The sequence below is a fragment of the Silene latifolia genome, chromosome 5, assembly GCF_048544455.1.
Source record: "Silene latifolia isolate original U9 population chromosome 5, ASM4854445v1, whole genome shotgun sequence".
Classification (NCBI taxonomy): Eukaryota; Viridiplantae; Streptophyta; class Magnoliopsida; order Caryophyllales; family Caryophyllaceae; genus Silene; species Silene latifolia.
Window position 1 is genome coordinate 86,757,560 of NC_133530.1, and position 17,852 is coordinate 86,775,411.

The 17,852-nt window shown below is 36.6% G+C and overlaps 2 protein-coding genes across 2 annotated transcripts; one reads left to right on the forward strand and one right to left on the reverse strand.

The window, feature by feature from the left end:
• Positions 1 to 5,850: 5,850 nt before the first annotated feature.
• On the forward strand, positions 5,851 to 15,186 carry LOC141657749 (chromatin assembly factor 1 subunit FAS1-like). The gene is made up of 12 exons (XM_074465084.1): positions 5,851 to 6,487; positions 9,166 to 9,265; positions 9,418 to 9,565; positions 9,640 to 9,763; positions 10,749 to 11,113; positions 11,185 to 11,502; positions 12,010 to 12,091; positions 12,184 to 12,321; positions 13,035 to 13,448; positions 13,542 to 13,685; positions 14,720 to 14,762; positions 14,852 to 15,186. The coding sequence occupies exons 1-12, from the start codon at positions 6,092 to 6,094 to the stop codon at positions 15,007 to 15,009; spliced, it is 2,430 nt and encodes an 809-aa protein (XP_074321185.1). The 5' UTR covers positions 5,851 to 6,091; the 3' UTR covers positions 15,010 to 15,186.
• A 1,177-nt stretch (positions 15,187 to 16,363) lies between these two features.
• LOC141655708 (uncharacterized) lies at positions 16,364 to 16,951 on the reverse strand. The gene has a single exon (XM_074462774.1). The coding sequence runs from the start codon at positions 16,949 to 16,951 to the stop codon at positions 16,364 to 16,366; it is 588 nt and encodes a 195-aa protein (XP_074318875.1).
• Positions 16,952 to 17,852: the final 901 nt, after the last annotated feature.

A 17,852-nucleotide genomic window follows, 5' to 3' on the forward strand; every position in this document is an offset into this window, starting at 1 on the left:
TCAATAAAAAATTGGTGCAAAAAGGAGTATGTTTAAATGAGAGGCACTGTGCTATCTTAAATGCCCCAATGACTGCTGAGGAGGTAAAGAATGCTATGTATGCCATCCCAGGGACCAAGGCTCCTGGCCCTGATGGCTACAGTAGCCAGTTCTTTAAAGATAATTGGGATGTTGTGGGTTTGGATGTGGTTGCAGCTGTGCAGAATGCTTACCATTCTGGGAATCTTCTGAAACAAAGTAATAACACGATCATTACTCTCATTCCCAAAATAGAGATGCCTGAAATAGTGATGCAGTTTAGGCCAATTGCCTGCTGCAATACGGTTTACAAATGTCTTTCTAAGGTGATTTGTGGAAGATTAAATCAAGTGCTACCAGATATTATTAATCCCTCTCAGAGTGCTTTCTTGAAAGGTAGGGATATCGTTGGTAACATTCTTATTTGCCAAGATCTGGTGAAGTTGTATAATAGGAAAAGCTGCTCTCCCAGAATGCTCATGAAAATTGATTTGCAAAAAGCATATGATTCAGTTGAATGGGCCTTCATGAATGACATGATGCTTGCTACTGGGTTCCCTGTTCATTTCTGTCAGTTAATTATGCAGTGCATCTCTTCCCCTTCTTACTCTCTGTCTCTGAATGGGGACATTTTTGGATTTTTTAAGGGCAAACGAGGGCTTAGGCAAGGAGACCCATTGTCTCCCCTATTGTTCACTCTGTGCCTGGAATATCTGAGTAGAGTTTTGAAGGTTGTGCAACAACATCCTGACTTTAAGTATCATTCCCTGTGCAAGAGGATTCAATTATCACATTTATGTTTTGCTGATGATCTCATGCTGTTTTGTTATGGAAATAGAGCTTCTATTGCCTTGCTCATGAAAGCTTTCTCATACTTTTCCAAAGCCACTGGACTCTCTATGAATAGAGGTAAATCTAATTTCTATTGTAATGGGGTAGATGGAAGCTTGATTAAAGATATTGAGGATCTCACTGGAATGAAGCATGGCTCTGTCCCATTCAAATATTTGGGAGTTAATGTGTCTTCTAAAAGACTGTCAGTGTTGGATTGCCATTACTTAACTGAAAAAATTGTTGCCAGAATAAGGAGTTTGGGGTCTAAGAAATTATCTTATGCTGGCAGATTGGTGCTCATTCAATCTGTATTGAGCACTCTTCATAGTTATTGGGCCAGGATTTTTATCCTCCCAAAAACCATTATTGGTAAGATTGAATCTATTTGCAGAACTTACCTATGGCATGGGATTGATCAGAAAGAGAGCCCTGCATTGGTGTCTTGGTCTCAGGTCTGCAAGCCTCTGAAACAAGGTGGATTGGGATTGAGGGACCTGCATAGTTGGAATATTGCTGCCATAGGCAAATATGTGTGGTGGGTGGCCAAGAAGACTGACCATCTCTGGGTCAAATGGGTCCATTCTGTGTATATAAAACAGATTGGATGGCGTGATTATGAACCTGGTGCTGGGAGCAGTTGGGCTTGGAGGAAGATATGCCAAGTCAAGAATATCTACAAACCTTACCTTTCTGGTTCTTCTCAGGTAGAGCTGTACACTATCAAGCAAGGTTATCAATGGCTTAAACCTGATGGTTATAACGTCAGATGGTATCCTTGGATGCTAAATAGTTGGATCATTCCTAGGCATACTTTCTTGTGTTGGCTGGTGGCTCAACAACGTCTGCTTACTCAGGACAGACTGAGTAGAATGGGGATCATTCAACATAACTGTTGCTTCTTATGTGGGATTGAGGAGGAATCACATGAGCATCTTTTCTTTGAATGCATTTACAGTAAATTGTGTTTGCAGCTGGTGAAGGACTGGTGCCTATGTCCTTTGCCTGATGCTGATTGTATCAAATGGTGGATTGAATGGAGACACAGTTCTGCTTGCAGGAAGAAGATTGTGGCAGTCATTATGGCAAGCCTGATGTCTCAGATTTGGCATTGTCGTAATCTAAGCAGAGTGGATGGACTGATTTGGCGACCAAATGTTTTATGTAGTAAGGTCAAGCATGAAGTTGTAATGAGGCTAGGACAGTGTGACATTAAATCTAGAAATAGTAGAGTACTCGGCTGGGTTAATTACTTAACTACAGCTTAGGATTTTAGTGAGAATGATTAGATGATCAATGTTGTATGGTGTATGGGACTATATTTCATTTTAATGAGAATCTTACATTTCCCAAAAAAAAAAAATACACAATATTTATTGAAATTAGTAAATGTAATGATATTTTGATTTTTCGTATGTAAAATTGTCCTTAAGTTTTCCATTTTCTATCTTAATAATTAATAGAACACATCAATATTATAGACTTTAACAGTAAATTTAAAGTGTAATTATTAATAATATGCTCATTTCTCTATATACTATAATCTAAGATACCGTGCATTTGCACGGGTTCTAAACTAGTTAGTTAACAATTCGATTTAATGAAAATATTTTATTTGTTTAAATATATGAGTTTGATAAAATTAACGGAAATAATGAATTTAACCATAAAAATAGCGGGAGTAGTCAAATAAACAACAGTAACCGAAGGTGTAGTGAACGTAATAGTATTAACCGTGTCGTGAAAGTAATAATATTAACAGAGCGGGAGTAGTGAATGTATCTCATAATTTGTTGAAATTTTTTACATCTCATCGTAATTTCATGATAGGTCATATAATAATGTATTTAAATTGTAAATGTATATGTTAAATAAATCTAGCGCAATTATATTTCATAAAAAAAAAATTAAATGGTAAATAGAGAGAGCCTTGGGCGGAGTAGGACACTAAACCTGGTTTAGGGTAAGACTATCAGTAAGACTTTTTCGAGTCTTAAGACTTTGGCACATTAACTTTTCACTAACTTTCATTATTTTTTTAATTATTCAGACTCAGCTCAGACTCCATACATTATCAGTCAGACTCACCTCAAACTATACTTTTCCATTTCAATTTTTTTTTTACAAACTTAAAAAAAAATAAAAAAAAAATAAATGACACATGTGATCCACTAATTGAATAATTTTATTTAAATGTGGGGTCAAGACTCACCAAAACTCTTAAGTTGAGTATTGGATTTCAATACTCAACTTAAGACTTTGGCGCTGTTTGGTAAACGGCATATTGACCAATTTTTAGCATATTCAAGGGTTTTAGCATGTTTGACCAATCAATATGCTAATTTTAGTGTTTGGTAAACAACATATTAACACAGCATATTTGGGGTCAATATGTTATTTTACAATATGCTGCTTACCCCATCATATTGTAAAATAGGAAATTGTTCTCCATTTTACAAAGAAAACTAACAATCTACTATAATCGTAATCTGCCAATTACCAAACAGTCAAATTAATTCTGCTAATTATAATAGGCTAGTCAAACCTTTTGATAAAATCTGCCATTTATAATCTGCTTTTGCAATCTGCTTATGCTGAAATTAATTCGTTGTTTACCAAATAGAGCCTTTTGTTAAAACTTTGATAGATTATTAGTAGTCTTGAGTGAGTCTTGATTTAAGATTTACTAAAATTTTGTCTCAAAAGTACCAATATTTTTACCCCCTTTAATTAGATCTAGGGAGACTATAGGTCAATTGATTTTTTTTTTAGACAACGGTGTACTATTATAGAGAAAAAGTTTGAAACATACATACCTGTTACCATACAAACTGAGGGCCAGAAGAGACCCATGAACTAGCAAAAGCACAACTAACATAAATAATATTACAGACAGAGCTGATATCAACACAAAGGCGACGCTTTTTATATGGGGGAAGGTGGTCAAGCTGGAACGAGTCATCGTCTTTTCTCTTAGAACACGCGCCCCTCTTTTGGGCTCCCGTAAACCTGCAAAATATAGAAGAACGTCTAACCAGCAATAAAGAATTGTTCTTTACCTCAACTTGAACCCGACTTGAACAATGACGGCTAGTAGAAATCCCCACAAATTTGCTACATACTGCTCTTGAATGCGTCTTCCCAGATGATGAGAATACAAACTGACTTTTACATGGCAAAGGGTAAGAACCGACCTTCACACATGCTGGTCTAAACTGGTGTCTTCAGACAATGAAACTTTGCTAACCTCGCTAATGGGATCAGAAATCTTTTCAGGTGACAAACGAGGCTTCTAAACTTCATGAGAATTTGCCTCTTCGTCATCGAACTTAATAAGCTCCGTAGAAGCCTTATCAAGTGTTGCAACTTCGCAAACCATAGTGTTATTACTTGAACTCACATTAGTAACATTAAGACGATGAACAGCCTTATCACCGGATTTTCCAAAATCTTCAGAAGGCCTAAATTCCATAGATGTCGAAGGCCTCAAATTCAAAGGAAAAAAGGAGGGAACTTATGCTTCCCATGAAAACTTTTCATGAGGAGTTTCCGTCAAGATAGAAGTTTTAGAGAGGGGTCGAACCTTCATATAAGCCCTTGACTTAGAATGATAAAATTGCAGATTCCTTCCGGACATCAAATTCTCGTAGTCTTTGGAAGAGAGATACACATTTTTGCGTGATTGGTTTTTGTTAAAGAAACTGTAATTAGATGGTTTGGTAACGGAAGGTTTACTGACACACTGACTTGGTAAGGGAGGGTAAGTTCCATTGTTGGAGTCAGAATCCATAATCGTGACAGGAGTTTGATGACTTGTGTCATAATCATAACTCATCTCAGAATTCTCCAAATGCACTCTACTACAAGAAGCTTCATCTACCACTTTATCAAGGGTCTTTAACTTAGTATCCGCATCAACATTAAGAAGAGGTTTTTTACCTTTCCTGTCAGTGCCCAAGGGGTCAAATTGATAAGCGACCCGCTTTCCATTGGGATTCAGAGCAAGGCAGTCAGCAATGGACTTGAGTTCACGACTAACATCCTTATTATTCGGTTCAAGCTTCAAGGCATGTTCAAAGTCGCCTCTATGATATAAAGCTTTCATATTGGAGGAGTCAAAATCTAAGACAAAATTACAGAAGCACCACCCCTGAGAGTAGAAGGAGAGTTTTAACTCACAAGCCGCTAAATTGAGCACAAGTGATAGGGCAAGAGATGAGGAGGTCGGCTGGCTATGAGCAGAAGGAAGGCCAAGGAAGCAAAAAACATTAAGAGCTTGCTTATAAAAGCTACTAGCTAAAGATAGATTGCCTTATTTGAAAAGAGAGTTTCCCCTGCCTTTCATCATCTGAATATTGTAAATCGATGGTTCACCCATTTTCATAATCCACTGAATGAGGGCTTCATCAACCACATCATCATCATCCACAATAAACAACTCACAAAGTTTGAGAAGAAAAGCTTCATAATCCATTTTAGAACAAACAGAAAACAGGGATAAAACAAGCAGCAGAACCGTAGTCAGATCAAACCCGAGAGTGAACTAAAACCCAAGAACAGAAATCCTATAAAATTGAAACATGCAGACAAAAAGGAGAGGACTGACCAGCAGCTAACACAATAAGAAATACCGATGGCAACCAAGGGAAAAGAGCAGAAATCGATCTGAAACGCCACCGGAAAAGAGGCTAAGCTTGAGAGGAAGTAACGGAAAACGCAAATCTAAAGACGTAGGACTGTGAAGGGCTCTCGCCGACGACCTGTTGAGAATTTTTGAGGCCGCTGGCGAGAGAGGTGAAGCGGCGGTGGTAAATCGGCTGGGGAAAATTTGGGGATTTTTTTTAGGTTTATTGATGCAACTTTTGGTCCATTGAAATTTGAAATAAGCAAGACAACAACAACGCAATATCCCGAAAAAAGAAAAACAAAAAGATGCGCCAAATGTCATAAAATCGAAAAAGATAAATGGCGGGAACACATTGCGCCCCTCCAAATTCTCAATTTTTCATACTCCCCAACATTTTCATTTTCATCACCATAAAGTTGAACCAAAACAGTAATCCCTAACCATTTTCCCCAATTTTTCAATCTTTCTAACCCTAATTTCTCCGCTTTCCCCTCTCAAATCTCTTCTCATTTCACCCCAAAATCCCCAATTGGTGACTTCAATCGCACAAATCCACTCTCAAAATCGAATCTTACAAACCCTAGAATCTCCCTACGAGTTCGGAACATCGAATCGATGGAGGAGAAGGTTTCGATGAAGCGGAAGAGAGTGCAAACTCAATTAACACTAGAGGAGAAAGAATTGAGATTAAAAACCCTAAATGATGAACTAAACAGCTTATTCAACTACTTTAATGAAGTATTAAACAGCGACATTACTTCATCTTTGTGCTTATTCAAGGATAATGTGAATTTAAACGCGGCGATTGCGGTGTTGTTGGAGGAGAAGAGATGTTCGTATTCGAAACTCGCTAATGAAATTTACGAGAAGATGAAGGATAGAGATGGTGTTACGGTTGCTAGTGTTAAAGCTAGTGTGTTGTTTGTTGGACAAAGGATTTCTTATGGAGTTGCTAATGGTGATGCTGATGTGCTTGAAGATGAATCTGATTCTTGCCTTTGGTGTTGGGAGGTGTGATTATTTTTCAGATTTGTATTCTTTTTTCTTCGATTAATTTAGTTGTTTGATGAGATTGATTGTTCTTTTCGACTCGTAATGGAGCCAAAGACTCGTAATTTTTTGGTTCTGGATGTTGATGAGTTATATAGTCGCTAAATGTTCTAGATTAGTTTAATTGTTTGATGAGATTGATTATCGCAATGGAGTTGAAGACTCGTTATTTTTTGGTTCCGGATATTGATGAATTATAGTCGCTAAATGTTCTAGATTAGTTTAATTGTTTGACGAGATTAATTATCGTAATGGAGTTAAAGACTCGTTATTTTCTGGTTCCGGATATTGATGAATTATATAGTTGCTAAATGTTGTAGATTAGTCTAATTGTTTGATGAGATTAATTATTGTAATGGAGCTAGAGACTTGTTGTTTTTTGGTCGGATATAAATGAGTCATAGTAGATTAGTAGCTAAGGTCCTAGATTAATTTAGTTATTTTATAAGATTGATTATTCTCGTTAGTTTTTGGTTTTGGATGATGAGTTATAGTCGCTAAATGTTCTAGATTAATTTAGTTGTTTAATGAGATTGATTAATCTTTCTGACTCATATTGGAGTGAAAGACTCGTTATTTTCTGGTTCGTTATAAAAATGATTTATAGTTGCTAAGGTCCTAGATCAATTTAGTTATTCTATGAGAGTGATTATGTTTTGGATCTAGATGATGAGCTATAGTCGCTAAATGTTCTAGATTAATTTAGTTGTTTAATGAAGTTGATTTAACTTTTTGACTCGTATGGGAGTGAAAGACTTGTTATTTTTTTTGGTTCCGGATAAAAATGAGTTATAGTAACTAATGTCCTAGATTAATTTAGTTATTTTATGAGATTAATTATTTGTTTGTTGTGGACGATGAGTTATAGTAGCTAAATGTTCTAGATTAATTTAGTTGTTTGATAAAATTGATTAATCTTTTTGACTTGTATAGTAGTGAAAGAGACTTTATTTTTTGATTCGGGATAAATATGAGTAATAGTCGCTAAATGTCCTAGATTAATTTAGTTATTTTATGAGATTAATTATTCGTTTTGACTCGTTATTTGTTGGTTCTGGATATTGACGAGTTGTAGTCGCTAAATGTTCTAGATTAATTTAGTTATCCTATGAGATTGATTATTCTTTTTGACTTATAATGGATTCGGAGACTGTTTATTCTTTGGTTATAGATATTGATGAGTTATAGTCGCTAAGTTTCATAGATTGATTATTCTCTTCGACTTGTAATTGAGTCAAGACTTGTTATTAGATATAGATGAATTAGTTTAATTTAGTAGCTAAATAAATGTGTTACTAAATTGGGCCGCGCTTTTGTTCCTTTTAAAATTTCAATTCATTTTGGGGTACTTGTAAACTACTGATGTGTATTTAGATTTTTAGTTAATAATTTATATTTTTTTTCCAGATATCTTATTGCATTAATAGTTTGCTTCGTTGAAAATTTTGTACCTTTAATCGACGGATCTACCAATCATGGTTCCGCCAATGTCTTTATTGTTTAGATAATGGTGAGATTGTGTCAACAAGATTAAGATGTCCTTATGCTCGTATTTGTAGGAGCCCTTATGGATAATAATATTTTTGCTGTTGTTGTAATGAACTAGATTATTGTTTCATGATATTTATAGAGATCTTTGCTTTAACCGCAATTTAGGCAACATTAAATTGTATTGCTGCTGCGTTTGCTTGTCTGATGTTACCATTGGTAGCTCAGTAGTAATCTTATGTTTAAAAAGTTAAAAGTGCAAGGCAAACCCGTGTGTTTTGTTTACATGAGGCGCACAGTTTTTGCAAACAAGAATAAACGTTTGAAATAATTTGCCAAAGAGAAAAGAGTATTAAAAGAACTAGGAAGAAGAATATTGATTTTGCTGGCCACTTAAGGTGCACTTAGGTGTTTTGGCTAGTGCTACTGAAGTAATGAGTGAGTCTTGGGCTTAAGTGCATTTGAGACACTTTTAACATTGAGGTTATGGCAACATGTCTTTACCTGAAACAAAACAACTTGTTAAATTGTTTGTGTTTGTTTTATTGTGGAATAGTAGTTTGTCTATGTACTTTTGAAACCAGTTTTCGTATGAGCCTTTTGAAACATTCCCTTCGTTTATTTAACACATGTATGCCTGAGCTTATCTAAATTCCAATTCCGTACTCCTGCCATGAGTGAGAATCCTTAGGCGTTAGGTAATGTTGTTGATATAAGCCTCTTTAAACTGTTGTTCTCTCATCAACCCTATTGTAGGGTGTCTCTTCCTAGTGTAAACCTTGTAGGTATACGGTCTCTATGAGTTGCAACCTTTAATTAGCTCATCTGGAGTATGTTTATGTAGCAAGTAGACCCACATGTTGCTTCTTGTATTAATACAACAACTATAGCAACGCTTCAATGTCTCTCAATGGCTCCTGCAAGCTGCAGGGTAAGGGAGAGTTGCGTAAATGTATGCAGCCTTATCCCTGTGTTGCTAGCAACACAAAGAGGCTATATCCGAATGACTTGAGATGAAAGCTGTATTACTATAAATTTATAATTACAAAGTAAGGATATTTTCTGTACATTTTATAGCCTCATTTTGCTGTTATTATTTACTTGTCATATTTTTATCATTGTGTTGATATTTTATAAATTTTTGTCTGCAGACGAGAGACATGAAACTTTTACCAAGTTCGTTACGCGGTGCATTAAAAATTCGTCGCATCTGTCGTAAAAAGATCAGTGAGAGGATCACTGCAGTCCAAGGTAACCACTTGTCTTTCTTCTTGACTTTGGGAGTGTCGCTGTACTCTTTGTAGGTGGTGAAGATAACATTGGCATTTATATTGCTGCAATGAGCAATGTTGTATTTATATGTTTGTGGTGCTCTCCAAATTTATTACATGTTCTGTTTTCAGATGTAATAACCTCCTTGAAAAAGTACGAGGATAATCTATCTTGCAAACACAGTATGACAAAAGCTACAGAGAAGCTCAAGAAAATTCTATCAGAAGCAGATATCAGAATGCTTGTCGAAAGCTTGGCCCAGAAAAATGATTCTGAAATGTATGTAGCTTTACACTGACAGTATGAAAATTACTTTTTATTTTTATTGGTTAAATACTAATGCACTATTTCAGGGCTGAAAAAGAGGCAAAGAAGACAGGAACATCTCTTGTTAAGGAGCTTGAGAAGAACAAACTTAAAGCTGAGAAGGAGAAGAAAAAAATGGACCGCGAGCTCCAGAAGGAAAAACTGCAGAGTGTATGTGACAGATTCTTATTTGATTTTGTAGTTGCTGTGTTGACCCATTCTGTTATGGTAATTACCAGAGGAACATTAGGGCAGTAGTTAAATGTTTACAAGCTGTATGCGCAACATGACCATCTTAATAATTTTGGAGGGCCTGGTTACAAATTACACTGTTTGATTTATTGTTTTCTCTGAGTTAATATACTTAAAGTTCTTATTTCAAAATCGTAACATACTGATATTAGTCGATTAGATACAGTGCTTTTTTTTTTTTTTTTCCTTATAGAAATCAGAAACCTCTATTATTGTGAAATTGCAAATTGATTTAAAACAACACATAGAAGAAATGATAAAATGTATCTACCAAGATAGACCACGGGCCTCAAACCAGTGCACTAGAGATTGAAGGCTTGAAGGTAATGCGCAGGGGGACAGATCTGCAGAAGTAGTAGCCAGGAGGAGTTGAACTTGAGTATCGGAGGAGCTGTAACATGCAGTTAGAGGCTACCAAATTTATAGTTATATATGCTTATCAATAATTCTGTTTGCACCCTAAATGATCCTCTGGTTATGAGAACTGTTTGTAGAGGTTAATAGTAGGCTCTGATGCTCAACTTGTAAGGTTAAGTAGTGACATAATTGCTCCATGAAGGTGAAACGTCTTGACGAAATTGCTTCAGAATGTTCGTCCATAACACACAGGCGCATATATTTCAGTGCAAAAGCATAAATGCTTAATTTTTAAAAATAGTATTCTGTTGTGTATCACAAAGCACAATTAATGCTTCTTTACCTGAGCGATGCTGAGAAAAATAAAAATCATGCTTTTGCCCTAGAGATGCATTATGTGTTTGTACTAGCTGATAAATTGTCTCTTGTATGTCCAAAGTGAACTTTTCTTGCATTACCATATTTGGTCATAATTGCATATGGAGTTGATGTCATTTTGGTTTCATGCTGCTTGTATAATATTGTTCATCTCAATTGTCCTTTTCAGGAAAAGGAGAGAAAACGATTGCAACTTGAAGCTGAGAGAGAGGAAAAGCGACGAGAAAAGGAAGATTCTGAAATGAGAAAACACCTAAAGAGGAAGCTGGAAGAAGCTGACAAGGAACAGCGTCAAAAAGAGAAGGAAGAAGCTGAACTTAAGAAACAGCTTGCTGTTCAGAAGCAAGCTTCAATAATGGAACGCTTTCTTAAAAAGAGCAGGACTACTTCAACATCCCAGAATGATCAATCCACAGGTGTTGCTACATCTATTTCAAATGTCAATAAGAGGGAAAATACTTTTGAATCAGTCTCTCTGATGATGGACTCTGCCCTACAACATACATGTGACATTGATGTCCAGGAGATTCGCAAGTAAGCTTTACAAAACTGTCTTTAAGTGGTTAAGTTCTTTCTTGAATATTTACAAGGCTTCTGCTACGCAGATGCCATATGAACTCCTGGCGCCTCACGGGCCATTCAGTACGATCAAACAAGCACCATTGGGGAACTCGCCGCAAGCCTAAGACGCAGCTAATTAAAGAGCTGAAATTGACTACAAATAACGAACTCAATGGTGATGATGACTTGGGTGTAGACGGCCTTGTAGATAGACAGGGAGAAATGTGTGGTGATGGCAAATCATGCCATGATCATTCAATCCTTTCTTCACAAGGTACCAGAAAGTGTTTCCGTAGAAAACAACTCCTGCAGTTCGATAAGAGCAATAGGCCTGCATTTTATGGGATTTGGCCAAAGAAAAGGTAAGGTTTAACTTGGCTTAGTTCATTTTTGATGACCTGTAATGTCCCTGGGGCAATCTGGAGTAGTAAAATTCTGTCCGCGTCATGCTGGATTATGCACTTTCGAGTAGTGGGATAAAGATGAGTTCATGGGGGTATAGCTGTATGGGGACATACCACGGGTTGGTGAACTCCAGAGAGAGGGGATGTATCTATTTTTTTGTTATCCTTGTCTAGACTTTTAGATCATAGGCCCTATTTTGTCATGGTAATTAGAACACACCACCAGTGTTTCTCATAATAACCAATCAAAGTCTGCTACGATGAATTAGGTTATGCTGGTGCTGTCACATTCTTGAGGCATATTTTCCAGTTGTAAAATTACACGATTTCTGTTTGAATTGTAATCAGCGATTGTTTGAGATTTTTAGCATTAAGTGAACAAATAATACAAGTTATTTGGATTTGAGTTTCTACTTACTGCATGACATCTAACTGTTTCTTGTTTTTGATCATTGAAACTTGCAGTCATGTCGTTGGATTACGCCATCCATTTAAAAAAGATCCTGATCTAGATTATGAAATTGACAGTGATGAAGAGTGGGAGGAGGTATATACAGAGTAATAATGTATCTACAGAATGTCATCTGTATGATTACTTAGACTATCCATTTAACAAAAAATTTGATTTCTACTGTACAGGAGGAACCGGGTGAAAGCCTCTCAGATTCCGACAAAGAAGATGAAGAGGTTTTGGATGAAGGTTCTTGCAAAGGTGATGATGAGGAAGAGAATGAGGATGGCTTTTTTGTACCTGATGGTTATCTGTCAGAAAGCGAGGTACATGGTTCTAATGGTCTTGTCTTTTGCTTTCATCCTTGAAAAGATGGCCTTCTTCGTCTTATTGTTTATTTACTTAGTTTAAAATTATGCTCCTGATTATTTATTTTTCCTTTTGATTCCTTTTTCTTTAGGATGAAGCTTTTTCTTTTACTTGAATTACTCTTATTTTTGTTTTTCCTTGGAAACTTTTATTGGTTGCGGGGTGACTTGTTGACCAGTAGGTGAGTAGAAACGGAACTCGCATTTCCTTCTTAGTGGAAAAGGTAACATAAAACGTGTATATCCAGAGTAAGTGACTCAGTGAGAAAAGGCTTTTCTGAAGTAGTTTCAGTTTGCAAGTGGGTTTGACCTGAAAATCACTGTTTTGTACAATCTCTATCGTGAATGAGAGAGAGAGAGGCTTCTACCCTCCAATTTGGAATAGGTTCTTGAAAATATGTCTTAGCTTATTATTGTAGTTTTGTAATATTAAATTATGCAAATAAGTAGTCAATATCATTTGACTTGAACTTTAACTGCCCTGTGAAGTGCGGCCCAGTAGATACGCATTGAGAAACACTCAAGGCAGTTCTCGATGATATCATTATCAATAGGTGTCCATATTATCCATGACTGCTGAATCTTGTACTCGAATCACAAAAAACTGTTCATGCATTCAAGGAGAAGTGTTTTCCTTTTTATTTTGGTGTTTCTAAAATTTCATTTTGCAGGGAGTTGAAAATGATAGAAGCAAAAGTGATTTTGGGGCTGAAGTTACGAATAGCTCACCTAGTCGCAAGGCAGAAGCTGAGGGTGAGGAGTGTTCTTCTTGGACCAGACAACAGAAGTATCTGCGCAGTTTAACTGAGAATGCACTTAGAAAGAACCAGCCTTTAGTCATCATAAATCTGATGCATGAGAAAACAAACTTGTTATCAGCTGAAGATCTCTCTGGTACTCTAAAGGTTGAGCAAATGTGTTTACAAGCTCTAAGTATTCTTGCTTTTCCGGGTGGATCATGTATAGAGGTACCAAATATCAATTTACATGAAGAAAAACACGACGTTTCTTCTTCGAACAGCAAGGGTTGCACAACTGCATCAGCAGTTGCCACAACAATACCAGATTCTGACCTTCCTAATATTGTAAGGGGCATATATATATCTGAGCATCTTTATGTTATTAGCTACGTCAACCAAACATTTGCCTGGTTTTTACTTTTTGTGGTGAGTTTTCAGGTATCTGTTATTCAGTCCTGCGCACAGGGTATGGGCAGATTACTAGACGCCTTGCAGAAGAGTTTTCCCGATGTTTCCAAAACTCTCTTGAAAAACAAAGTGCGTGAAATATCCGACTATGACCCTGTTGCTAATCGATGGAAGGTTGGTGTCCTTTTCATGTTGCCTTATCCCTTCATTATTTCTAGAACAGTTGAAAATATTTGCATATTAGGGTGCATATATCACTATATATGGTACTCTCCACCGTTTATAATGTCCCCATTTGTTGGTCACAAGTCACATTGAAGATCTACAGATGATATATTATTATTACCCTTTTAACTTATGAAGAAACCGCATTACTCTTGCCAATATGTTATTTAGAGGGGTGATAGTTTATATTCACATTATTTTGCTAAATATAGGAAAAGGCCAATAATTATGGGATGTACAAAAATGAAATGTAGGACAATTTAAATGGAATGGAGGGAGTATTAATTGTTGTCATCATTCGGGATTACGGAATCCACTATCATGCCTTGATCTTGATTTGTGTGTCAGAAATGCAACTGATTTTGTCTCAAAGGAAGTTTGTCCTTCATCTTGGAAACATTTACAAAAGTGGCAATGCGATGTTGCAGCCCAATTTCATACCATGGCTCATAGTCAGATTGGGTTTTCGCTGCATTCATAGAGCAACAATTTTCTAGCGTCTCAGCTTGATAAAGTATTCAGAATGGTGTCACCATGTCATTCTAGTAATCGGAAATTATCTATGAATCTTCAACTAATATTGTTTTTTGAATGTATATTGGTCACATTTCTATGGAGTTAGAGATCTGCAATTCAAATGTTATCGGTTATGATTGAATTTAGCAAAACGACCAACTCCTTCTATCATTTTTGGAGTCGCAGTTCTTTAGTCAATTTTTGTTATGCGCCATTGAATAAGAATATTTGTGTAGCTAACATAAGAGTAACTGCTATGCACCTCCAAGTATGAGTCTCTAACCTCTTTACACAGCCATTTGAGGGAGCCCCCTATGAAATTGGGGACAGAGAATATGCTTATAGTACGGAAAGGAAAAGTGCTGTTCACCAGAAACTCTCTTGCGGAAGACAGCTGAGATGTCTTATTATGAATTATCAGATTAATTGGCTTCACCTTTATACTTAAACTCGCTTGTATGATGCAGGTAAAAAAAGATATCTTGGGTAAACTAGGGATGGCAACACCAGGTATGCATCATGCTTTTCCGAGTTCCCACGTTTCTTTCAATTATCAATCTTCTACAGTATTTCTCATTGTAAGCATACTGAAATTGCAGAGAAAACCAAATTGGGAACAAAAAACATTGCCACGTTTTTCTCTAAACGGTGTTTACCTCCTGCTCGCCTTGTTGTGAACCTCTGTGAGTCATCTCCCGAGCCCATGAAACATGTTTCATCCTCCCAGCAACCACATGAATCCGCGAAAAACGTGTAACCAGCGTACCTTCAGATTTTCTCAAGAGTCCTGTTCAAAGTTCACCTCTGACTTACGCTGAGGCTTGTAAACTAGTCACAGTATTTTACGGTGTTGATCCACTGATGCACTTAAGCTGGATGCGGACCAGGCCTAAATTGTATTGTTGCGATGAGATGGACCTATGTATTTTGTTTTTGAAAATGCATCGCATTCCATTTTTTTTTTCCGGGCTGAGGAGGCTGGATGCAACCGCCTGCCTGTTCTTCCCATGAACAGCTCTAGTATAGGACCCAACTTGCTAAAGAGAGTCGTGTAACTCGGAGTACTAGTTATGCATATCTTCTTATAGCTGTTGTAACCAATAGCAATTGTGGCCCTGTAACTCTTACTCGTTATGCTTATGCATATCTTCTTATAGCTGTAACAATAACAATCATTGCCATGTAACTTGTACTCGTTATTCATGGCCATGATTGATGTTTCCTAGTCTTTCTAATGTCTTAAACTTTGAACTCTTTCAATGGTGCATGATCTAAAAATGTATATGAAAATGCGATTTTCCCCTGTTTTAGTTTAATAACCTAGGTACTCTTTCGATTTATTCATTCCATACGTTTGATTTTAAATACGTGTATGGAAACGAGATGAATGGAGGGAGTATCATGCACAATTAGACCTGTCAAACGGGTCGGGTCATATGGGTCAGAATACGGGTCAATAAATAATCTCTAACGTTTTTTTTAAACGATTTTTTTAGTTAAAAAAATATTTTTTAAAAATGTAAATCATATTTAAAATTAATATTTTAATCATATTCAACGTTTACATTAATTATATTGACATAATTATTAAAATAAAGTTTTCTTAATAATTATTTTATTATTAAATATTATAAAAGTTATATAAAATTAACTTTTTAGTTGTTTTTGTAATTTTAAGTAATAATAAAAAAAATATTTTTTTAACTAATTTTTCAAATATAATATATAAACAATTTATACTTTAATAAAATTCTTGATTTACCTTTGACCCAATGGGTCGACCCGTTCGGATCGAGTCTCGACCCTAAAATAACGGGTCATTTCAGGTTCATAACCGCATATCTATTAGTAAATCAATTTCACTATAATATATAGCTCTCATTACATAAACTCACCAGAAAAAACAGCAAATACAAATTTCATGAATGAAAGAATTCCCCAATCTCCCAATAATACTCAACAAACTAAAAAGAAAAAAAAAAACATAATAGTAACCCACAAATTCCTGTGTAAGGACGTCTTACACAAGATTTTGTTGACAACGGGTTTGTACATAATTCACGATTTTCTTATAAAAGATCCGTCTTCCAGGAGACTAACTCGTAATTAAATTAAACATGAAACGAAGCAGAAGGGTAAGGCAAGTAGCCCATCTCTTCATCACTAGCAACCTTATTACTCCTCTTAACACCACCACCATTGTTATCACCACCATGACCTCCATTACTACCACCTTCAACAACAGAGTAATACTTCAAGAAAAACGCAACAGTCAAAACAACCCACTCCAACACAAACATAACAACACAAAGTACACCAATCATCTTCAGAATAACAGCAGCATTCTCCTCCATCACATACGACTTCAATTTCGACAAAAAATCCTCGGTTCGAGTGAAAATCAGGATTGACAATGATCCCTGGAAGATAGCAGTCAAGACAGTAGTAACCATGTGTGTGAGAAACCACCTTGAACCGCCTTGTGCGGCTGCGTGACAGCCGGACAAGGCGGCTAGCATGGTGAGAAGATGGAGAGCAATGAAGAAAAACCCACAAAGAGACGGAATTAGTCGAAGAGAAAGTGTTAAGAAAATGCAGCTTGTTGCTGCACCTAAGAGGATGTAGTTGCTGTATAAGTAGAGTTTTTTGGTTTTGTAATGTGGGGTGTTGTTTGATATTTGTCCTAATTGGATTCCCATTTTTTTTTTTCGAGTTTTTCGGTTTTCGAGGAAATTAGAAGGGGAATTGAGGGTTGTAAGGGAGGGAGGAGAATTGAGAGAGTGTGTGAGTTGTGAGTTGTGAAGTGAAGGGAGGGATTTGAAGGGAGGAGATATAGGAAGAGGGAGTAACGGTCATATTTTGGAAAGTAAGTGATTGTTGGGGGTTTAGGTGGGGCCAATGTTGGAAGACAGTAAAGGGTGCAACGGCTAGTGTGATAATTGTAAGACTTGAAAGTTTTAGATCCGTATTTTGGGGGAGTTTTGTATTGTTTGGACATGGTTGGTGTGGTGTGGTGGGGACGTGGGGTGTGTTGTTGAGGACTTTTGGTAATGTGTGATTTTGAATGCATTGTTCATACAAGAGAGGATACTAGTACACTGCATGAGGGACTTGAATCATTTTCTTTGGCAGAAGTAGAGGTGGTAAATGGGTCATTCGAGTCAGGTATGGTTGGGTTATTTTGGGTCTGTTATACATTTTGGATCGAATCGAGTCATTTCAGGTTGGGTCACTTTCGGTTATGGGTCATTTTGGATCGGGTCGCTTTCGGGTTAATGACTAAAACACTTTAGGTACTATATTGATTAAGAACTACGGAGTACTATTTTACAGATTTAACTATTTATGAGGAATGGTTGTAACTAGGCCTGGCAAACGGGTTCGGGTCGGGTCTGTTCGGGTCTTTTAGTGATTTCGGGTTAATTCGGGTCCGGTCGGGTCATTTTGGTTTTGGATCTTTTCCGGGTTTGTTGGTCGGGTCATTTTCGGGTCAATGAATAAGAGAGAAAAAATCATTTTAAGTCTTTTCGGTTCAATTAGAGTTATGTTTTGTCGGGTCATGTTCGGACCGGGTCGGGTCAATTCGGGTTTTCTGGTCAC

What these genes read in the sequence shown, in the direction of transcription:
- LOC141657749 (XM_074465084.1), top strand. Translation starts at nt 6,092, where the DNA reads ATGGAGGAGAAGGTTTCGATGAAGCGGAAGAGAGTGCAAACTCAATTA. An exon ending in GTGATGAAGAGTGGGAGGAG is followed by an intron (nt 12,092 to 12,183) that starts GTATATACAGAG and finishes TCTACTGTACAG; the next exon opens with GAGGAACCGGGTGAAAGCCT. An exon ending in CTGTTGCTAATCGATGGAAG is followed by an intron (nt 13,686 to 14,719) that starts GTTGGTGTCCTT and finishes TGTATGATGCAG; the next exon opens with GTAAAAAAAGATATCTTGGG.
- LOC141655708 (XM_074462774.1), bottom strand. Translation starts at nt 16,951, where the DNA reads ATGGGAATCCAATTAGGACAAATATCAAACAACACCCCACATTACAAA.